The sequence below is a fragment of the Elephantulus edwardii genome, unplaced genomic scaffold (genome assembly GCF_000299155.1).
Source record: "Elephantulus edwardii isolate Elephantulus edwardi_28Jun2011 unplaced genomic scaffold, EleEdw1.0 scaffold00283, whole genome shotgun sequence".
NCBI lineage: Eukaryota > Metazoa > Chordata > Mammalia > Macroscelidea > Macroscelididae > Elephantulus > Elephantulus edwardii.
This window is the reverse complement of record NW_006400033.1, coordinates 745251-769402: the sequence shown is the minus strand read 5'-3', so window position 1 is coordinate 769402 and position 24152 is coordinate 745251. Positions and strand designations below refer to the sequence as shown.

General features: G+C 45.8%; 2 protein-coding genes across 2 annotated transcripts in view; one reads left to right on the top strand and one right to left on the bottom strand.

Moving 5' to 3' along the window:
- The window catches only part of POLR1A (polymerase (RNA) I polypeptide A, 194kDa), a 57518-nt gene extending 34528 nt beyond the window's left edge, over positions 1–22990 (bottom strand). The window contains exons 1-12 of the mRNA XM_006900368.1: positions 22914–22990; positions 20016–20220; positions 18917–19066; positions 14661–14768; positions 13466–13551; positions 13233–13336; positions 8602–8688; positions 7777–7882; positions 7321–7483; positions 4367–4537; positions 4117–4239; positions 1650–1880 (exon numbers count right to left, since the gene is read on the bottom strand). Of these exons, the coding sequence (XP_006900430.1) occupies positions 1650–1880; positions 4117–4239; positions 4367–4537; positions 7321–7483; positions 7777–7882; positions 8602–8688; positions 13233–13336; positions 13466–13551; positions 14661–14768; positions 18917–19066; positions 20016–20220; positions 22914–22990 (1611 nt within the window). The remainder of the gene's footprint in view (positions 1–1649; positions 1881–4116; positions 4240–4366; positions 4538–7320; positions 7484–7776; positions 7883–8601; positions 8689–13232; positions 13337–13465; positions 13552–14660; positions 14769–18916; positions 19067–20015; positions 20221–22913) is intronic.
- A 423-nt stretch (positions 22991–23413) lies between these two features.
- Positions 23414–24152, top strand: part of PTCD3 (pentatricopeptide repeat domain 3) — a 31716-nt gene continuing 30977 nt past the window's right edge. Inside the window, exon 1 of the mRNA XM_006900386.1 lies at positions 23414–23514. Within this exon, the coding sequence (XP_006900448.1) occupies positions 23414–23514 (101 nt within the window). The remainder of the gene's footprint in view (positions 23515–24152) is intronic.

Here is a 24152-nt window from a genome sequence, read left to right as displayed (position 1 = left end):
ATCACAAGTCATAATCAACGGCAATGATGGACAGGGTGACATTCTTGGGAGAGGGGAAAGAAAGCACTAAAAAAGTAAAGAGAATAAAAACCTTAACTCATGTTGCTCTCACATAAACCACTGTTCACACACTGCTGGCTTCAACCTTGCCCCTCTGACAGATGACCTGTCACAAGCTAACTCTGGCCTAAGGCTTATTATCTGATGCTCCACTGTAATGACTACTGGGATGCCTAAAGAATGAACATAAGCAACAGCATCTTTTTAAGAACAAATGTGTGAAGGTAAGTACCACCTCCGTTACTGAAAGGTCCTCCCGCAGCAGTCTAGACAAAGTGTGGAGACTTGGCGATACCCTCCAACCATGAACCCCTTTCAATTCCAGCAGGTAACAGGCTGGGAAAGTATGAAGTACTCCAAGGCTAGCATGTTGGTGGGCTGCCCATTTATGAAGATGCATCAGAAAGCTGACTAGAAACAGACGAGAGGAAGCCCCCAATCCCTTCCCAGTCCTGTTCAGCTAAAGAAGTAGGGACCACAGTACATCTATGCTGTCACATCTATCACACTGTCACGCAGCTGTAACCCGAGCAGTGGACAGGCAGCCTGCAGCCCCAAGCACAGAGGTAGAGCTTTGGCTCCCCAGGGAAGCCCTGTCTCCCCTTCCCCACCCCTAGATCCTGTCCCAGGGAGAAGACCTCAGAGGTCGCTGAGCATCTGCCCAGGCGCTGGTTCTGTACAGCACACAGCTGAAGGTGACCTTCAAGGTCTGACTTCCTCAGCTTCCTGGGCAGAACTGCTCAGACCTGCGGCTCAGGCTCAAAACCCTGGAGGGGCCCATGTCACAAACCTGTGACATGGTCCACGGCAGGGAGAACACAGGGCCAGTGGGCAACCCAAACAGGAGCACTGAGGCCTGGGTGGGCTCCCTCACCCACCCAAACTGCTATCAATCATAGGCTTCTTCCTGGCTGGGCCAAGAGAAAGCCCCAGAATTACTCACACAGAAAAACAACTCCTGGGCCTGGAGCACAGTGTGAAGCCTGTGTTCGTGGTTCTATGTGACACAGTACACACCTCCTTTAGAGCAGGTCGTCTCAAAACTCTTTGCACACTACCCCCTGGAGGGCTTGATCAAACACATTCTCTGAGCTCCCAGGCAGGGGAGGGGAAGTCTGCTCTTGTCACCAGCTCCACAGCTGCAGCTGACCACAGCCTGAGGTGCCAGCTCTCAGCAGCTATATAAAAACAGCACGTCTCCCTGGTGTAGGACCACAGATGGTCAACTGCCGTCAAGTCTATCTATTTCTAGGAACCCTCCACGAGGTTTCTGAAGTGGTAAATCTATATAGGAGGGATTGCCTGTCTCCCTCTCACAGAACTACAGATAGAAATTAACTGTGGACCTTTCGGTAAGCAGTCCAATACTCAGGCACTAAGCCTCCAGGACTCCTCAGAAGCACAGGTGAGCTTCCCAAGGGCATCCGCTGAGACCCCATGTCCAGCATGGGGCTGTGTGGACTAGCGAAACAAAGCCCTCTTATGGTCTCTCTCCAATGCTGGAGCTCAGGCTACAGCTGGGAGAGAAGGAAAGCACCACAGAACCCAGCAAGGAGCCTCCTGAGCCCAACCAGTTGCCCCCTACTCACAGTTTTTGTCCCTTGAGGCTTCAGTGTCCCTGTGGCTGGAGTGAGGAGCTGTTTGGCTACCGCTTCTCGCTGGGTGATGTCGGTGGTACTGAGGGCAGTGCGACTACCATCCTCATTGATGACCATGGAGGCTCCCGGGTGCACATTGGGGCCATTGATGACGGCCTGTCTCAGCTCCTGGACATTCCAAGGGGTGACTAGCTGAGGGTAGGTAAGTTTTGTGGCAAACACCTAGAAACAAGGCAAGGCTGTCAAAATTCAGGGTGTGCAGACCCCAAGTGTGTCCCAGCAGGCAGGTGACTTCCTCACAAGCTGCTCAGGAACCAACGTGGTCCTCAGTTTTCCCCAGACACACTCCCTGCCCTGGCAGTTAGTCTGAGGAGGATCACTTCAGTGTTACAAGTTTCACATTAGATTTTTAAGTCCATTATAAAAACATAATTATTTTTCATCCGTCCTTGAGAGAAAAACAGCAGGGCTTTTTGCACTGGACCACCCCCAGCCGACCCCACACCCCAGCAGACATCACTGTCGACACCAGCCCTTTCTCAGAGCCCAGACATGGTGTCAGGTATCCTAACTCAACAGTTCCGACAAACACCACACTTAAAGTGGCACTTAAGACAAAACCAATTTGCTCTCTCGATATGTGAGAAAATGAGGGTACTTCAACAGCAGAACAGAGCTCTCTGGTTAAACGAGCCCTGATTGATGTAATGCTAATATGCAGCCCTCGGTAGTCCCAAGTGCACAGCCAACTCTGCAGAACCATACAGAACTCTGCCTGGTCTCTGCTCAGATGACATTTTAGGACAAGTCTCTCCTGGCAACCCCTGGGCTCTCCACCCCTTCAATTCAACCCAATTCAACGCTGGCAGGCTAGAACCCACTCAAAGCTGTCCTTCCAGCGAGTTTCCAAAGGCTGTTAATCATACAAGAAGAGACTGCCCATATTCCTCCTGAAGAGAAATATGGCTTTGAACCCTCAGAGCAGCTTAGCCTTTGGATTAGTGACACAACGGCCTAAGGGCCAGGGAGTGGGGCTCCCCGTCCATCCAGCACCTGCTCTACTTCCTGCTGAGTATTTTACCACCATCGGACAATCTGTGTTGCATGTGTAATTGGTCCTGCTGGAACATGAGCACCAGGAGTGTCACTGGTCTCTTGGGTTCACTGCTGACCTCTAGCTTATCCTCCACCTCTACCCGAGCCATTTTAACAGCTATAACAAGGTTATACGGGAAGAGCACACTCACAGGGACCAAGAGGTGGTTTCCTCTGCTCTGTACTCAGACTTGGCGGAGCAGAGCCTAGGTGAGCTGAGGAACTGCATGGCCTCAAGGCCCCTCTAGAAGGCTTTTTCCAGGAGAGATAAGTCCCATCACCCCCCGCCCCAAACCACTACCATCTCTTCCAAATCAACCATGGTTGAGATCTTCGGCAGGTAGGAAGTGGGCTGAGTGTAACTCCAGTCCTTTCCAGAAGACAAGCTATTATTAATGAGTTCAGATTGACAAGCCAAGAGTCTTGTGTCCGGAGACGGTGCTAAACAAGCTCTCTTTCCAGGGCTTTGGAGAGGAATGGCTCAGACTCAACAGTCATGCTGTCCCATGGCCTCACTTTAGGCCAGAACGATCTCAAGGTTCCTGGAGACAGCAGTCCCCCAGGTACACTCCAACTTTGCCCAGAAGGCCAAGCAGCACGCCCAGGAGATAGGCAGCATGCACACGGGTGGCAGCCGAACAGTTCCAGAACAGCTGAGTTGTGCTCATTATAACACTTCCCCAAGGAAGGAGGCACTCCACAGAGGGAATTAAACCATCTGCACATCACTGACCTCAAAGCCCATTAAGGAGGATACAGATAGAGGGCTGCTCTGATGAGCTCCACAAATTGAACTGGTGGAGAGTGTGAAAGGAGGCAGCTGCCCAACAAGCACCAATAAGCGGACGGGGTGAACCAGTTACCCAGGGAGTGCAAGATGAACAAGCACCCACTGCTTCCCTTGGAGGGGAGAAAAGAAGGTGGATGCTGAGGAAGCACCAACAAGCGATGGACCAGCTGTCCACCCCAGAGAGGGGCAGTGAGGGACACGTGCACTCCCCTCCACTGGGTTTGCTGGAGAGCAGCGGGCCCTTCCTCTCTCTGGCACCCAGGACCACATTCCTGATGTCAAAAGGCATGCAGGCCAAAATCCCCCTTTCTGGTTTCTTCTCCTGTTATGTAGTCACCTGGACTATTACGGCTTAAAGACAATGCCAAGGAGCAGAGGACGATCCACAGGCAGAGACCAGGGATGCCCTTTGTTCAGCTCTCCCATGCTCTGAGATGTAGTAGAAGTGGCCTGATAGGGCATAGCCTGGCAAGGTGCACTGTGCCCTCCACAGGGCTCATCCGTGACAGGCAGGGACCATCACCTCCGGCCACCACCACCTGCCCCACATTTCCCACCCCAGCCCTCACACACCATGGGCACGCCAATCTCGTTGGTGTTGATGTACATGTCTGGGCAGATGACGGAGCGGGCCGCATAGTCCACTCGCTTGCCCATCATGTGTTTCCGGAATAGACCCTCCTTCTTCTCTAGGATCTGTATTGGGGGGAAGAAGGAGAAGCTATATTAAGTATTTTTAAAAGGGGGGAGGGGGTTCTACTACACACATCATTCTCTATTTCCACTCCTTGAGCTTGGACCTAGATGTTGCCTCAATGCTCACCTGCCTGATGCCAGGGTACTTTTCCATCATTAACTTGTCCATCTCGCTATCGAAGACAATGTTGACGTGGCTCTGAAGGCGGATCCAAATGTTGTAGAGTTTGTCTGTGAGGGACTGGCCTGGGAGAGTGCTTAAAAAGGAGCGGTCCACAACAGTGGAGGAGTCTTTTTCCTGCCAAGATGAGACACAGAACACGGACAGGATGGGAAAATCACCAGAGAAAGCATGTGGATTTGATTTTCTTTCTCACATAAGAAATTAATTCTGGCTGGAGTCTACCTTTGACAAAGTGATAATAAAATAATCATGTAATTAAACATCAACAAACTCTCAACCCTCACTAGATGTTCTCCAGCCTGTCCCTTCCTGGAGATAAAGTGAACTCAAAAATTCCATTTATAAGCAGGTTCTCTCCTAAAGCAGCTGCTGTAAGTGCCTAATACTTAAGGCAGCCCCGGAAATCCTGTTTATACCAAGCAGTTCTGTTCTAAAGCTTTGTTATCCTCCCAGATAATCCAGTCTCAGGAGAAATTTCAGCTTTATTTATAGTTTTACAAAAACTTGACCCAAGATACTGATAAAAATGCAGGTGGAATAATTTCCTGAAAGGAAAACCATCTGACATGATAGTGTATATCATAATTAAGGTCCCTAAATGGGCTCAACCAGGCTACAAGCTGGTCCTCAAGACTCCCTGGAGTATTTAGCTAGTCCTTCACTGTGTTCCTGTAGGGGGAGGACCTGCCTCCCCTTCCTGTCCAGGAGCCAGAACCAGTCCTGTGCTGCCTTACAGCTCCACTTACTGACCACAGGCCCTCAAGGAGGACACGGGAGGCAGCGGGTCCTGTCCTCCGCATGGGTCAGATGAGAAAGGACATTGTGTTGGGTGGGGATCAGGTGAGGTGGCAGAGCCACTAAATGAGAATGCCACAAGAGTCCTGAGTGAGGATGTACTGAGAAATAGGGGTCTCTAACCCTGAGAAACAGGTCTTCTTTCATCACACAAATGAGTTATTTCCTTGGGTGACCCTCCCTCCTCTGCTGAAGGAGCCTCACAGAGAGATGGCAGCATCCTTGACGCCTAGTGGGTAAGGAGTTGTGCTGCCAGCCCAAAAGCTAATGAGTCCACCAGCCACTCCACGCCAGGCTGGGCTATCTCCTCTTGTGTGATTTACAGCCTCTGAGAAGCTGCTGTAGGATGAGCTATGGAGTTGGTACTGATTCCACAGCAATGAGTCTGAATTTGCTATACAGCCAGGGAAACATCCTACTCAGCCACTGCTCCTTGTGTCACCTGGCTCAGGGAACGGGTCCACTGTGGGAACTCAGCTCTCTGGCTTCTCCGTGTACCCAGTGCCCAAAACACCTCGGGGCTCACTCCAGGTCCTGAGGCTCAGAGGGCTGCCATGGGAATGAAAGGTGAGAGGCAAAGGAAGAGACAGTGAAGAGCATATATGCCCTAGAGTCCTATCAGAGAGAAAGGCGGTGCTGACTTCAACAGGAAGAACTTGGGAATCACAATGATGTTGCTTCTGCAGAGAATGTGTGCGCTTTTTCCTTTTTTGGGTGAAGGGTTGCTCTATTTTCAAAGGATACCAAAATAAAATGCTCAGTACTGGATGCTGAGCTCAGCTGCTGCTCGTAAGCCTGGTTCACAGGAACTGCCCACACGGTTGGGCAGAGAAAGGCCCAGCAAGCGGTCTGCCCAATGCTGCTGCTGCTGCTGTCAGAGTCGACCTCACGGCAACCCTACACACAGCAGACATTCTGCACCACGAGCACAATGGCCCAAAACCCAAACAGCTCCCGCCAAGGAAACAAGGATTCACAGCAGCCCTGTAGGCCTTTCTATCTGCATCCAGACAGCATTCCAGATTTCAGTAATCTCAGCACACGTTCTGAGGCCTCTACATCCACTGTGGGCCAAGTGTGGCCCCCAGCAGCCTCTGGGCACAGGACATGCCTGCTGGATGGGAGATGGAATACAGTTCCATTTCTGTAATGGAGACAGCTGAGGCCCAAGGGGACATTCCCACTGTGAGAACTCTCCACTCCACAGCATTGCCATCCATGCTCCAATGCCAGATCACACCCCTGCTGTCTGAGGTAGAGTTGGGCTGTTCCTTAAAGAGCTGCCAATGCTCCTGTGAGGGTAGGACCCAGAAATATCTGTTAACAACACAAACCACACAGACTAGCCCAGAAATTATTCAGTGAAGGTCACCCAGACTGTGGGGCTGACCTCAGTCTTTTTACACTTTACTCCCACTCTCCCCTAAAATACCAACTAGGTAGGTGCCAGTACTGGGCCCAGACACCTGGAAAATCCACACCCATGCAATCACACCACTGTGATTAGGGTTTTCATGGGCTAATTAAGGGATGCAGATTGGCAGGCCTGTCCTCCTAGTCTGTCTTAATGTAGGAGCTAAAGAAACCTACTCAGCATCACAGGCACTGGCAGGTGAGCAGTGACAACACCCGAAGCACGGAGACTGCCCCTGAGGCACCCTGGTTGAGAAGCAAACTCTGGTCTCTGGTGCAGGGGCCCCCAGATGCACAGTTCACATTAAGGGTGCTGCCCACTGCAGAGAACACCCTTGACAGTACCAGCCAGCACACACAGTGTTCTAAATAGATGAGTGCACATGCCACCAAGACGGCCCTTACCTCACCTGCGAGAGGTGCTGCCCGCTGTGCAGAACACCCCCACAGCACCAGCCAGTACACACAGTATTCTATACATCATATCACACCACACCAAGTCAGAACTAAATGGACATGTGCACGTGCCATCAGCTCTAAGACGGCCCTTACCTCACCTGCAAGAGGTGCTGCCCGCTACACAGAACAACCCAACAGCATCACCCAGCACACACAGTGTTCTACACACCACACCAAGTCAGAACTAAATGGGCAAGTGCACATGCCACCAGCTCCAACACAGTGCTCACCTCGTCTGCAAGAGGAGCCGTCACCTCACATGGCAGGGTCTGCTCCTGGGCCATCAATGCCAGCAGCTTCCGGATCAGAACCACATCCTTCATGACCGCCTGCAAGTTCACGGTCTGGCCATTGGTAAACATCTGGTCTCCCAGGCGATTGACAGGGCGATACCTGCAGGCAAACACATGAGGTTAGTGACCACTGAATGGGAGGGAAGGTCATGGTCTTCATCCTCCCACCATCACTGCAGCAAGCAACTCACACTCCTAACGCTCGAAACACAGTTAACATTCCTCTCAGACTTAGGTCACATGGGAGCTGGACATCCTGAGACCCAGGAGAGAATGCAGCACCCAGGAGTGCTTCCCAGTGCCGGTAACCCGCCGCTCCCCTCCACAGGTCATTACTCAGAACTTGGTCAAGCTTTCTCAAGTGAAACAAGTTCATTAAAGGGCATTCATTACCTTGAGGGCGGCACCACCAAGAATTCTAGGAAGAACATACTGGGATTAAACTTGGTGTCCATGCCAACATTTTTCAATCCCATAAAGAGGTAATTCAGGAAGAATCCTGTGTTCAAAAGAAAGAAACCAAGAAGAAGGCATATATCAATAAACAAGGGCATGAAAGGATGATCCCTAAAATAGCAGAGTGGAATTTCTACAAAGCAGGGGAGTAGAGAATAAGACCACACTTCGCTTTATTAAAAAAAAAAAAAATATGTACGTGGTAGGTAAAAAGATAAAAACGGGCACCACAGGGATTAATGGCAGCCCTGGTGGCCTCGCCCACAGGGAGGTACACTGCTGGTCCTGCCTCTCTGTTTGAATGCACCAGCAGCTCCACAAAAGAAAGATGGGCCTTTCTCTCCTGTTATTCTTTGAAAACCCAACAGAAGGTCAACTAGGAGTCACTCCTGACTCAACGACAGTGAGTTTCAGCTAAGGACTAACAGTGATTGTTCCAAAGTCTGTTGTCACTAAGTACCATCAAGTCAGAACCAACCCACAGCTGATCCTCCAGCAGGTTTTCAGAGGCAGTTAATGGCATAGGAAGGAGAGTGCTCATCTTTCTCCTGTGGAGCAGCTGGTAGATTCGAACCACGTGCTTTCAGGATTGGCAGTGCATCTCCTTACCACTAGGCCATCAGGCAAGAACAGGACAACAGACTGATTTCTGGGGAGACTGCCAAGCACAGCTTAAAGAGAATAAAAAGTACAAGGAGGGTAAATGAGTGCAGGAAGCCAAAGCCAGGAGAAGACAGACTACTTCTCAGATCAGTACAGCACCTTCATTCTTCCACAGTGCAGCAAGGTGTTCTCGGGCACTGTTGGGGGTCAGGTACCCTCGTTTTCCCAGCTGTGCATCCTCGATCCCTGAAGGAACCAAAGCACAACACATTCAGTGAAAGGCACCCTCCTTCTCCCCACCCTGCCAAGACCTCAATCTGACCAAAGAAATCAACACCAAGGACAGAGTGTCCCCAACTCTGGGTCTCCCCCCAAATATAATTTTGGACACAAAGTATTACAGCTACTGTGCAAGATCTAAAAAGGTGAGTCAAAGACTAAAATCATCTCCCGCCACATTAACAGGGAACTCTGGCCTAGTGGTAAGTAACCGTGCTGTCAACCCATAGGCATGTAGTTTGAATCCACCAACTGCTTTGCTGGAGAAAGATGAGCAGTTTCCTCAGGTGATTTATAGCCTTTGAAAACCCACTGGATGGTGAGCTAGAGGTAAATTCTGACTCACTGGTACACAACAACAAACACCACCACACTAACCTACTACCATTTTTATATATTCTTTTCCAGTCCTTTGATAGAAAAGTACATTTTACATTACTTCTCATCGTTAAGCATGGACAAAGTCTGATCGCTACTTTGTCCCACATTTGGTGTCACCTTGTGACCATGTCCACACATTACTACGCAGCTTTTGCTTCACCAACATTATTAACAATTCCATAGTCAGTAAATAATAGTCAGTAGAGGGAATGTTTATTTAGCCACACGCATACAGTCGAACGTCTGGGTAGGCTACAATTTATAAACTGTATAAATTACAAATTTATAGATGGCATTATGCATCTTTATGCACATGGTATTATGCACAAAAGGTTGACACAGAATTCTAAATTAATGAATATATTATTTACATTTATCCATATAAACATACACATAGTCTATTTCCTTTTAAAAAGATCGTATTGGTGGTATATTCAGAAAGTCAGACTTGGGGCTGCCATCCAGGAGGTGGAGTTCCACGTATTCGGCTGATTAAAAATCCAAGTCAAAAAGTATCCACTTTCTTTGAGATATACTCACAAAAATTAAACAACACTTATCAGGGTAGCACCTACACCTTGTATGTATTCCTAGCATAAAAGGTATTAAATAAATCTTCTCATTGTTATTCAGTTAGAAGGGACTCACAGCTGACCCTCTAGTGGGATTCCAGGCTGTAAATGGCACGAGAGGAGCCGGTCCATCCATCTCCCTAGAAGCCTGTCCGTCCATCTCCCTAGGAGCCTGTCTGTCCATCTCCCTAGGTGCCTGTCTGTCTCCTAGAAGCCTGTCAGTGCATCTCCTAGAAGCGCATCAGTCCATCTCCTAGTAGCCTGTCCGTCCATCTCCCTAGGAGTCTCTGGTGTGTGTTTGAACTGTTGGAGAGGTGCTGTCTTTAGGTCAGGAGTAAAACTTTCTACAAATTATGCCAACAGAGCTCCCTAGATAAATGTTCATTAGCTCGAGTATTTTAAGGCCATTCTTACTAAAACCCATACATTTTTCTTTCCTCTTTTAAAGCTTGAATTCACCTTCTATTTTTAAATTCATTTTTTTAAGGTTTTTATAATTAAATTATTTTACTATTATTTATGTGTGTGTACTGTCAAATTGGATCTGACAGTACAGGAAGAGATTGTCCCCCTTCTCCAGCAGAGCATCTGATGGATTTGAACTGCACACCTCTGGAATTGCAAGGCAGCTTCTTGCCACTAGGCCACCAGAACTCGCCTAAATTAACTTTTAAAAGATTATATCACAAGTTCTTTCTTAGAGGCATCTATAACTTAGCTAACCACACAACTGTGATGTACCATCAAGTCAGAACCGACTCATAGCTGACCCTCCAGTGAGAAGCAGTAAAATCAGAGGAGAGGCGATGGCCCATCTTCCTCCCATAGAACAGCTGGCAGATTCAAACCATGTGCTTTTGGGTTGGCTGTGCAACTCAACCATTTGGTCAACAGAGTTCCCTAGCTAACTATTGTTGTTGCTGTGTACCATAAAGTCAGAATCAACCCATAGCTGACCCTCCAGCCAGTTTTCAGAGGCAGTTAACTACATGGGAGGAAACTGTCCATCTTTCTCCCACAGAGCAGCTGGTGGACTTGAACCACGTGCCTTCAGGATTGCAGTGCACCTTCTTGCCACTAGGCCACCAAGGACCAAAATTTATTTAACAATTAGTCAAATAAAGGCATCAGTGTTCACTGCCACTGAGGTGAACCCCAATTTACAGAGACTCCAGGTGTGTCTAAGTAGAACTGAGCTCCACAAAGCTCTCATGGTTGATTTCTGGGAAGTAGACTGTGAGGCTGGTCTCCCCAGCCACGCCGGGTGTGTGGACACATGTTGCTAACCTCCCAGGCAGCACCCTTCATGGGCTGACCAGCAGCATACTGCCTGCCTGCACCACCAGAGGTCCCACGTAACCTACTCTCCAGTAATAGACAATTAAGGCATTAATGATGTTACGCTATACTGTAGGTGTTTAAACAATTCCAGAGATTAAAACCTTAGTAGTGGAGCTATGGATGCTTAGTGAGTAAGGAATTATGCTGCCAACTCAAAGGCAGGTTGTTCAAATCCATCAGCTGAGGGCTCCATTATGAGATGGTACTGACTCAAAGGCACATATTAATTGTTGTTGTTGTTATGTGCTGTCGAGTCGTTTGCAACTCTTAACAACCCTATGTACAACAGCCCTAAACCGTGCTCTATCCTGTGCCAATCTCACTGCCTCTGACACACCCATCCCGATTACCCCAGTCACTGAATCAATCCACCTCATAGAGGGTCTTCCCCTCCTGCGCTGTCCCTCTCTAAAGACCTGTCTCTCCTTACAACATGTCCAAAGTATGTCAGGCGAAGCCCCAGAATCCTTGCCTCCAAGGAGCAGCCTGGTTTAACCCTCTCTACGATGAATCTGTTTGTTTTCTTGGCAGTCCATGGTACATTCAATACTCTTCTCCAGCACCACAGCTCAAAGGCGTCAATTCTCCTTCTATCCTCCCTAGTCAATGTCCAACTCTCTGATGCATAACAAGTGATTGCAAAAACCATGGCCTATATCAGGCGGACCTTAGTCTCCAGAGAGACACCATTGCTCTTGAGTACTTTAGAGAGGTCCCTAACAGCAGACTTTCCCATCACAATACGTTTTTTGATTTCCTGGCTACTGGTGCCAAGAGTGTTGACGTGGAGCCGAGCAAACTGAAGCTGTGAACAATCTCAATCTCTTCGCCATCCATCCTGATGCTACCGACTGGTCCGGTGGTGTGAATTTTTGTCTTCTTGACATTGAGCCTCAGTCCATATTGAAGGCTGCAGTCCTTGACCTTCTGCAGTAAGTGCATGAGGTCTTCCTCAGTTTCAGCGAGCAAAGTTGTGTCATCTGCCTAACACAGACTGTTGATAGATCTTCCACCAATCCTAACACCACGCTTTTCCTCATAGAGCCCAGCCTCTCGGATAATCTGCTCTGCATACAGATTGAAAAGGTATGGAGACAGGACACATCCCTGGCGTACACCCTTCCCAGTTTTGAACCATGTAGTGTTTCCCTGCTCTGTTCTGACGACTGCCTCTTGGTCCAAGTATAGGTTTCGCATTAGCACGATTAAATGTTCTGGGATTCCCATTCTTCTCAGAGTCAGCCACAGTTTGTTATGATCCACACAGTCAAATGCCTTTGCATAATCAATGAAACACAGATAGATATTCTTCTGGTATTCTCTGCTTTCAGCTAAGATCCATCTAACATCAAGAGACTTTCCCAGAGCCTTGAACGTAAACGACACATTCATCTGTCAGGAAAGAACTTACCTGCCCACCAACTAACTTAGAATCTACATCTACATCCCAAGCTCTAAAATAAAATTTGGTAACAGTGTACTGTCAGCTTTTATACTTGTAAATTTCCTCCAACTTTGAAAAAGACATTCTGTTATTTCTACTCTACAGAACTGGAAGTCGGGGTGCAGAGAGGTGACCTCATCTATACCACGCAGAATCAGGAGCAGAACCAGGGTGGACCACGGGCTGCCATCCTGCTGTCTTAGCGCACTGACTGTAAAACGAAAATCACCCCTTCGCACTCACAGAGCCCGTGACTGCAGAGCGAGCACTGGTCTCAGATCTTCTTCACGAAGCTCAGCTTATCCAACACTCTTCACTTCAAATTAAGAAGAATTTTAAAAAGACTTCAACCACACACACAACTGCAAAAGTGGCAGTATTAAGTCAGCTTTGACAAATTTCCTCGGGGCAGAGAGGCCTGCAGGTTCCAGGGCTCTCTGAACACTTACTCTTTTTCTTTAAAAGTCACCTACATTTCATTCAAAAAGAAAGTCACATTTGCTTTATTAAAAAAAAGCTTATTAATATTTGCCATATAAATGTCAGCTGCTTTTTAAAAAATCTTTCAGAGAAACGTCCACATGAAGAAAGAGGCACCTTCCTTAACACACTGGGGGAAGCCTGCAGGCACACACAGGCTGCCCCTCAGCCCCACAGCACCATGAGGTAACAGGCTGCAAAGCTGAGAGACGTGAGGTAAAGGGGATCAGTACTCTGAAGGTCTGGGCCACAGTCAGTGGCCGGGGAGCCCCCGCCTCGCCTGGCCAGCTTACCCAGGCTCCCCGTGTCCTCCTGCCCGTTCTTCCTGTGTACCATGGCTGGATACGTGATGGTCAGTTTGCTGTTGTGCTCCTTCCGCACAACTGACCGCCCAGTCCTGCACACAAGCACAGGATTGAGTGAGTGAGGAGAGAAAACAAAACAAAACAAAAGCCCAAGCCAACAGCTGGGGGTGACCCTGGCCACAGCCTTCCCACCTGGGCGGAGGGAGAGGTCCAGCACTTACTTGCAATGGGGACACCGCTTAGCACTCATGTGTGTCTTCCAAAAGTCGGCAATAAGTCTGCTCCTGCTCTCACAGACATGCTTGACCTGTCAGGGAAGTCAGGGAATCAGGGAGTGCCACCTGGAAGCGAATCCAGCACGTACTGACTCTGAGATTCACCTCTTAGACAAAGGTTCCACAGAACCCCGACATGGCCCTGTTCCGCTAGCTCCCCAGGCCTCAAGTTTCTCACAAGTAACATGAGAACAATAATCACATCTTACAGTTTTCAGTGAGGTAAAAAGACAGGCAACAACACAGTGTCTGGACTCCACGAAGCACTCCAAATATGCACGTTACTTTCATTTGACATAAATGTCTCCACGTGAAGGTGGAGGGCTGGCCCACTGAGGGTTCAGAGGATGGGCAGCTGACAACACCAAGCGAGCCACATGTGTAAGTCTATATCCAGCTGCAAAGAAAAGTCACCTGACGGCTTCAGTATCCTGGACTTGAGCTCCTGCTGCTGGGTGCTGTCAGCTTATATCTATTCCAGACCAACTAAACCAGAACCTCTTCTATGAGACCTGGCCAAGCACCCTCAAGATCAACCTCAGGTTTAGGAGGTGTGTGGGTATCCTAAGTGGTTTACGATCAGTGGTGATGATGGTTTGAATCATCCACCTCGCAACTCTGAGGAAAGACACGGAACGCTGCGTCCATAAAGCTTACAGTACTGCCATAATCCCATAGATCAGTCCTACCTGGCCAGGCACCAAGTCAGGAGACTGCTCAATGGCAGCCAACAATGACAGCAAGCCAACAGTCTACTTCACTCACTCATCAAGCAAATTGACAGGCATTTGCTTCGGGAAAAGGAGTGTACCAAGAGAGTTAGCTAAGTCTTAAAGAGGAACAAAAATATCATGCTCACAGTGAGAGACTGCAGGCCAGAAGCCAGATGCCAGGCCTAACCCCCAGCTCTCCTCGGGCTCTCATTAGCCCTACAGGCAGAAATCAAGATGAGAAAACAGGGGCTACTCAGAGAAGGCTGTGTAACTTGTCAAGTTGCCAATCAACTAAGTGGCAGAGCTAGAATTCAAGTTCAGGTCTCCTTGGGAAGTCAACAGCACGCACAGTTGACAGCACACCGAGACTGAACACGGCTGTGCTGAGTACAGAGCATGATGGGAAAAGAGAGACAGGGACCACTCACCTGTGCTCCCTGGGCATCCAGGAGGTTATTCTGCACAATTTTGGTTGTGTATTCTTTTAGCTCTTCCTGGATTTCAAAGGCAGAAGGATCAGGGTTTTCTTCCAGAAACTAGAAAGCAAAGAAGAAAAAAATATATAGTATCGTAAAGATATCTGATGGCTGCACCACTGAGGTCAGCCTCTCTGGGGCAGGAGAAGCCAATGTGAAGGTAAGAAGGCAGCTGAGTTTTTAAACTCTTAGTTGTGTTTCAAAAAATCTTAGGGCAGCTGTGTCTACAAGACAAGCAACAGCATTATTTTTAAAAAAAAATTGTAAAATGCAGGATAGAGTCCAGACTGGAAGTCATACAAAAATGAGAAGAAAGACTTAAAAACTTGCATTAACAACTGGAACACAGAATGTGCAAAGTATGAAACTAGGAAAACAATGTAAAAAATTAAATGGAATGCATAAATATCAATATTATAGGAATTAGTGAGCTGAGATGGCCTGAAATTGATCACTCTGAATCAGACAATCATATGATCTAATATGCTAAGAATGAAAAATTCAGGAAACAATGTGTTGGATTCAAAGTCAAAAAGACCATTTCAAGATCTATACTGAAATACAATGCTCTGATACGATGTTATCCATACAAATACAAAAAGACCCTTAATATCATTATTATTCAAATATATGCACCAAAAACCAAAGCCAAAGATAAGGATTTTACCAACTCTCTGAAACTGACAGTCTGAACTGACCTATCACATAATCAAGTTGCATTAATAAGTAGTGACTGGAATGCAAAAGCTGGAAACAAATTAAGATAGACCAGTAAGTGTAATTTATGAACTTGGGAACAAATATGAGGCTGGAGACTGAATGATGGAATACTGTACAATCAGTTATGTACTCATTCTAAATATCTTTTTTAAAAAAAATAGTGACTCTACAGATGGACTTCACCTGATTAAGACTACACATAAATCACACACACTACATCTGCAGAATAAATCGTTGGAGCAGCTCAATACCAGCAGTCAAATCAAGGCCATGTACTGATCATTAATTGCTCATGTACAGGTTCCAACATAAGCTGAAGAAAATGAAAACAAATCCACAAGAACCAAAATATGACCTGAATCTCTCCCAACTGAATTTAAAAATCATCTCAAGAATAGGTTTGAGGCATTGAACACTAATGATCAAAGAGCAGTTGAGTTGCAGGATTACATGAAAGATAACATTTACCAAAAAAGCTGAAGGTCATTACAAAGACAGGAGAGAAAGAAAAGACCAAGATGGGTATCAGAAGAGACTGAAAATTGCACCAGAGCATAAAGAAGTCAAAATAAAGGGAAAAGATGCCAACGTAAAAGAGATGAATAGATGATTTCAAAGCCCAGCTCGAGAAGACAAAGCATTATATTGTAACAGAATGTGGAAAGAGCTAGAATTGGTGAAAAAAAACACCAAAACAAACAATACCTCATTCAGCATATCTCCAACTAAAAGAACTAAGGATAGAGCAAGGTTTAGGGCTATTGTACATAGGGTCACTATGAATTTCAAGAGACTCAATGGCATACAACAACAATAACAACAACCAGAACAGAATACTATGAAGAATTATAGGGAGCTCTGGTGGAACAGTCTGTAAAGAGTTTTGCCTCAAACCCAAATGTTGTGCTGTGGTTTGCAACCTCCAGTTGCTCTGTAGGAGAAAGACAGGTAGTCTCCTCCCATGCAAGGTACAGCTGGGATCAGCTCCCGGTTAGTTCCAACTCAATAGTAATTAAGTTTGAATTGTGAATAAGTGAACTACAATGAATTTGAAAACCTACAGGAAATGGACAAATTTTTTTATAATCTGACCAACTACCTAAAAGATGAGACAGAAAATCTGAACAGATCTATCACAAAAGAAATTTAACAGACCATAAAAACATTCTCAACCAAAAAAAGTCCTAGCCAAGAAGACTTCACTGGTGAGTTCTACCAAATATTTGAGAAGATCTTCCCCTAATATAACTCCAACTACTTCAGCATCCAGATGGAATGGTCCCAAACTCATTCTATGAAGCATTACCCTGATACTGAAGTCAGGCAAAGATAACCCTAAAAGAGAAAATTATAGACCTCTATCATGGCATCCACTTCCTAAATAACATGCCTCCAGAAACTATGAACTTTGAAAAATGTCAATAGTTGTAGAGGGGCTTTTTGTTCATAGGGTCACCATGAGTCATGCTCGACTCAAAGGCTACCAACAACAATCCCAAAATAGTTTTCACATAAAACCTGTGCTTCAACCAGGCAGTTGTCAAAACAAAGCAAAGAAATATGGCCTGGTTCAAAATCAGGAATTCCGGTTATGTATCAAGAATGCGTCCTATCTCTGTACCTTTTCAATCAATATGCAGAACAGATCATTCAAGAGGCTGGACTTTATGAAGAAGGTGCCATCAGAACTGGAGGAAGACTCACCAATAACCAGTGTTATGCGGATGACACAACCTTGCTTGTCAAAACTGAAGAGGACCTGAAGTGTTTGCTGCATAAGGTCAAGGACTGCAAATATGGACTTCAATACGGACTGAAGCTCAATATCAAGAAAACAAAGATTTTCACCACTGGGCCAATTGGCAGAATCAAAATAATTGGAAAAGAGATTGATATTGTTAACAATATCAGCTTGCTTGGCTCCACAATCAACACTCCTGGTACCAGCAGTCAGGAAATCAAAAGACTAATTGCATTGGGAAAATCTGCTGTCATGGACCTCTTCAGAATGCTGAAGGACAACAATGTCAGAGACTAAGGTATGCCTGACCCAAGCTATGGTCTTTGTAATTACATGCTATGCTCAGAGAGCTAGACAATGACAAGGATGATAGAAGAATCAAGATATTTGAGTTGTGGTGGAGAAAAGTATGGAGCGTACCAAGGAATACGAAGAGAACAGGTCTGTACTAGAGAGGGTGAAACCAAGCTGTGCCTTGCAGGTAAGGATTTTGAAGCTCTGTCTCACATACTTTGGGCATACTGCCAAGAGGAACCAGTTCTTAGAGAAGGACATCATGCTTGGAAAGGTAGAGGGTCAGCGCAGGAAAGGAAGACCCTGGAGGAGATAGATTGATATAGTAACTAGGGTAATGGGGGTAGGTGTGCTGGAGGCAGTGAGACTGGCTCGGGATAGAGCAGGGTTCAGAGCTATTACATAACAACATCCCTAATGAACACAGACACAAAAATACTCAGAAAAATCCAGAGCATGAGATGTCTTACAACTGACACTGGGTCTTGAAAAGAATTACTATCATATAAGGCAGATTAGCAGGAGAAGAATGGACAATCTCCTCCCGTGTGATTAACTGCCCCTGAAAAAACCCACTGGGAGGGTAAGCTAGGGGTCAGTCCCAACTCAATGGCACACAACAAGACAGATTAAAAAAAAGTTCAAGAGATGTAGGGATACAGGACCATGAATGTCGTTCTGAAAGGGCCAGAGGGAATGAGAATAAGACAGCCCTTTACCACCCCAGAGCAGAAAACAGATAAAGAGCCCACAGACCAGCTCAATGGTGCCTGTGGAGCACTTCCAGCAGCAAGAGGTGCATTTATTTCTTGCTGACTCACAGACTCACAATTATGGCACCAACAATGTGGTTTACTTAGGGAAGTAAGTTAGAGAGTGGGAGAGGCAAAGATGCAAGTCTAGGGTTTAGCCCAAGTTCCAACGCACAATTCCTCAATTAGTCCAAGCTCTGGTTTCAGTTCACCAGTCAAATCCAAATCAAACAGCAAGGTTCGTCTCTGAGCAGTTATAAGTCAGCTTCTCCTTCAAACATCTGGTAAGAACAGCAAAAAATCTTTAACTGTGGCCAAAATAAATCTAAGCAGCTTCATGTCAAACCTTGCCAGTCTCTTCACCACCATCACACAGGTCTCGTTCTAGTCTCCCTCAAGTTTTGCCACCACAAGCATTGCTCACCTCAAGTCCTGCTTCCTGGTGTGGGAAGCACTCTTTCTCTTATCCAAGTCCCACAACTGTTGATGATTTGCAAGACCATGTGTTAAGGTAGGTAAAGACCAGAAGAGGCTAACTATAATGGCTAAAAAAGCCAACTTTTAGGCTAACACCACAACCTGGCATAAGATATAAAGCTCCAAATTCTAATGTCAATGAGGATAGCAATTCTTACAAATAACATAGAAATATGTCTCGCACACTACCAGTCTGCTCTCTGTAACTGCCACTCTCCACTTACCCTGCTGAGAATGTGTTCAAGTTCATAGACTGCGTGCAGGGCCCCAACTTCTAGAACCTTAAGCTGGCAGACCAAAAGGTGGATCACAGCCCGGGGACAAGTCAGCATGTGACAGTTTAAACAGCAGCCTCGGAGCAGCAGGTAGAGTTTCTGTTGAAATAGGATTATTAGAGAGAATCATGTAAGTCAGGGTGATTTCAAATGTACTTATACTTTTTACATGATCTTAGCATTATACTGCTTGTTCTCAATTTCACACTTCTGTCTCCATGTTCAAAAAAGCCTTCCAGGTTCCAAGCATTAAGAAAATATTCCCCTCTATTTTCTCTTTTAATTTCATTTTAATTCATTAAAATCCATCTTTAATCGAGTAAAATTATTTCAGTGTATAAGTCAAATGAGGTACCCACTTCATCAGAGTGCTTCATTAAATTTTTTTTTAATATAAAGAGCAAACAAGAGATGACAGACAATGGCATCCTTATAACGTTAAAAATCCTGATGGCTAATTAATGGCAAAAGCTGTTAATTGACAGCTTTTACTATCAGTTACATTCACATGTAACTATCAGTTACATTCACAGTAAACCAGTTCTTATCTGTCTAGTCTTCTGTTGCTTTCCCTTCTCCAAGTAAAAGTCTGGAAGACTCGAAAGCTGACCCAGAAAACACCAAAGGTCTCTCTATTGCCAGGGTATCACTGCCTAGATCTGTGAAGGGATCAAAATTCTGGGAATAAAAGATACAGGAGAATCTGAACATTTTCATTCATGTATCTAGAACCACACAACCAAAAATTCACTCCACTGGGCCCATCTCCAGTGGCATAATCTGGAACCAACTCAAATTACATTTCCACAGCCTTTCTTCCATTACATTTCCAAGGCTGTTAAGTGACACAGGAAGAGATCCTCCCTTGGACCTGCTGGTAGATTTGAACTGAAATGGAGCGGTGTGGTCTTTTGGTAAGGAACACAACTCTTTATGGACCTGAGGTCTGGAGATTAGCCCTGGTAAACATCTCTTGTGGGAAGATAAGTGGAACTCACAAATCCTGTGAGCACCCTTATACCATATACTCAACCAAGCCAGGACGTACATCAAAAAGGAGAGGGTTATACACCATAAGTGGGAGCTCTATGTGGCCCAGGTGACCGGAGCAATTGTTGAAATCTTGAACACAGGTGGAACACACTTCCTTGGAGTCTGCAGGGCCCAAAGCTAAATCGTACAGGCCATTCACCGACGGGTTCCCCAAGCTGTCCAAGTACCGAGGGTTTGTAATGGACTTTACACTTAATTTCCTAAAGAGATTAAAAAAGGGAGAAAAAAAGGTCAAGGAAAATTAAGTTTAGTAGCTTCTCTGAAAGTTCCTTTTTTTTTTTTTTCATACAAAATGGAGTAAAGCCTTTCTTTACTACCTGTTTCCTCAAACACAGCTCCACAGGGCAGAATCTGCATCTATCTTGAACACTTCACCTCAGCATAATAGTGTGCCCAACATACGTGTGTGTGTGTGTGTGTCTATATATATACATATACATATACATATATATACATATATATATAGACACACACACATTTTCAACATATATTCTGCCAAATGAATGACAGTAACAAAATGTTTATAAAACAGATAGAATGTAACTATTTCATTGCGTAAATAAAGTAAAAGATACACTTTCAGGGGTTTATTTTCATAAAAGGAGATGAACCTGAGGACAATATGGTACTACAGGTAGAAGTGTCAATAAGAGAGTGTGGTGAAGACAATCAAATGGTACCCATGATCAAATAAAGACTAACGTGTATCCTTGTATTTTTATAATAATGGTCTTACGCAGGATTTGTCCTTCTTGTTGTTGCTATGTGCCATCGAGTCGCTTGCGACTCATAGCGACCCTATGTACAAGAACCCTAAATGCCGTTCTATCCTGTGCCAACCTTGCCGTCTCAAACACACTCATTCCCACCACTCCACTCACAGAATCGATCCATCTCATAGAGGGTCTTCCTCTCCTGTGCCATCCCTCCACTCTCCCAAAATGATGTCCCTCTCCAAGGACCAGTCCCTCCTTGCAACATGTCCAAAGTAGGTCAAAAGAAGCTTCAGAATCCTTGACTCCAAGAAGCATTCTGGCTTCACCCTCTCCAGGACAAACCTGTTTGCTCTCTTAGCAGTTCATGGTATATTTATTCAACACTCTTCTCCAGCACCACAGCTCAAAGGCATCAATTCTCTTTCTATCATCCCTATTAACTGTCCAACTCTCTGATGCACAGCACATAATTGCAAAGACTATAGCATGGATCAGGTGCACCTTAGTCTCCAGTCTGACGTCGTAGCTCTTCAGTACCCTTGAGAGGTTCCTCACAGCTGACTTTCCCAATGCAATTTGTCTCCTGATTTCCTGCCCGCTGTTACTAAGAATGTTGACTATAGAACCTAGCAAACTAAAACTGTATCTCAATCTCTTCACCATCCATACTGATGCTGCCAATTGGCCCAGTGGTAAGAATCTTTGTCTTCTTAATATTGAGCTTCAATCCATATTGAAGACTGCAGTCCTTGACCTTCTGCAGCAAGCGCTTCAGGTCCTCCTCAGTTTCAGCAAGCAGGGTTGTGTCATCTGCATAACGCAGACTGTTGATAGATCTTCCACCAATCTTGAGACAAAATACATCCCTGACGGACCCCTTTCTTGATTTTGAACCATCCAGTGTCTCCCTGCTCTGTTTTGACGACTGTCTCTTGGTTCAAGTATAGGTTTCGCATTAGCACAATTAAATGTTCTGGGATACCCATTCTTCTCAGAGTCAGCCATAGCTTGTTGTGAACCACACAGTCAAAAGCCTTTGCATAGTCAATGAAGCACAGATAGACATTCTTCTGGTATTCTCTGCTTTCTGCCAAGATCCATCTAACATTAGCTATAATATCCCTAGTACCACGCGACCTCTTCTCACTCAGTATAACGCTCTCTAGTCTCTCCCAAGTTATGTAGTATTTTTTAAAACTGTTGCCCCTGAGTGCTGCATAGTATTCCATTATGTGAATGTACCTCAATTTCTCAATCCATAGTTATGGTTTGGCACTTGGGCTGTTCCCATGTTCTCGCAATGGTGAATAATGCCACTATGAGCACTTGTGTAAAAATCTGTTAGTGACTCAGTTCTAATTTCCTTAGGGTATATTCTTAGTAGTGGAATAGCTGGGGGATAAGGGGTGGACACAGAGAGGTGAGAATGGGTAGGGGCAAAATCAGTGTTCACAATCTGGTGGTGGAGAGAGGGTGTAAAGGAAATAGGAAAGATCCCGCAGGGACCTGAAAGGACAGAGTAATGATGGGCATGGGCGTAGTCTAATGCTGATAAATTTTATAAAACATGAGAATGATTTTATGAAACCCAGTGTGAATGAAGAATAGTGTGAAACATAACACATATACGAACTTTGTAAGCAAACTAACATAAAATAAAAATACACTTTTTTTAAAAAGGTTGTCTTTGATGGGGACGACGACGGCACACATGTGGAGAGCTAAGTAAGCACTTAGTTGCATAAATGTCACATTCCTGACGTTCCAAGGAGGAGAAAGAAAATATTCTTTATAAGGTTAAAAAAAAAAAAGTGGCCTGCATTCAGTAACGAAGAACTCAGGGTCTTTAAGGGTAATCACAGAGTGGTAAAGTGTTCAGAGGCAACATGTTAGTCACACAAAAAGACATCAGTGTAGCCCTACAGCCGCGAGAGTCGGGACAAATGGCAATGCTGCAGTACAGAAGCTAGAGTCACCCCCTTCGCTGCCGTGACCGCTTTTCCTCGCCCAATCTGCGCCCAGGCAAAGCACGCCGGCTAGAACTACAGATTCCATCAGGCCACAGGCCAGACCGCCATGCTCTCAGAGGACACACCGGCGCAAGAGTTTCTAGGAACAGTAGTTTAAGCACCGACATCAAGCGACAAACCGTGCCCACTTTTCCACCAACTCCTTACTTGAGTTCGTCGGCCGAATACATCCCGAAGGAAATGCCCTGAAGCCGCCGCCAGGGCATGCTCTTGGGGTCCAGCATCATCCCTGTCAGCTAGGAGTCTCGATACCCGGAGAGATGTTCCAAATCACCACCAGTAAACTTCAGACTCAGCCGCCAGCACAACCATGTGATGGGAACTGAACTAGCGCGAGAGAAACGCTAGCTGGAATGTGATTCACGTGGGCGAGTCCATTTTTCAAATGGGGAAAGAGCAGAATAACAACATTTTTTTAAAACTCGTAAAGATATATAAAACAGTAAAAGAACCAACATGGAAATTTTCTACATGATAAGTGAAGAGTTTTGAGCTTCTATATTGTATAATAAAGTGTTTTAAGTGGTAAACCTCTCACCACCCATTTTGTGTTACCTTTCATTTGGTTTCGTCTCAGTCACTCCTCTTCCGGCTGTTTTAGTGACGAGAACGTAACTTCCCAGAATTCTCCGCGAGGAGGGGGTGTGATGGCTCCGTTCGCGGCGTGTAGGCTGTGGTGTGGCTATTACAGACCTTTCCTGCTGACCGGATCGGGCGCAAGTCTTAGTGGACGGGCCATTAGTTGGAGGTAAGAGAAACCTAAGCAGCCCACGAAAAATCCCCGAGGTTCAAATTAGTTCTATCTTCATTTTTTCTTGAGTATCTTGGCAATTGCTGCGATGTGGTGAAATGCGCATGTGCGTTGTTGTCCCGCGCGTGCTGCAGAGCCCATGTCCTTGAAATAGAATTATTAGAAAGATTTTGGCTATTCAGGTACTCTAGAGTTAGGATTCCTAGCAAAAAAACGTGGCCTGCTTTTGTGGCGCTTGCATTCTGTTAGATGTTTTCAGGTCTACTTCAACGCACAGCGATCCTGTGTCACACAAATGGAATAAGGAACCTTACCCGATCTGCACCATTCTCAGCTATGTTTAAATCCGTGGTTGCAGTCACTATGCCGTTCCATTTTATGGAGAGTCTTTTTCCACGTAAATAAAAACCCTCAAGCTCACTGCTCATTGACTCGTTCCAGCGAGTGTTTGAGGCTGGTGGTTTCGAACCATCAGAGACCGCCCTCCTTGGGCAAACAGCGCAACTTGCAAAGGCTTATGTCAACAGAATTCTACTACTTCTGAGCCATTGTATTAGTTACAATTTATATTAGTTATAAATCCCATGGCCATAGTCATTTCTGAGTCACAACTCCATTCAGTTCCGAGGCTCTAG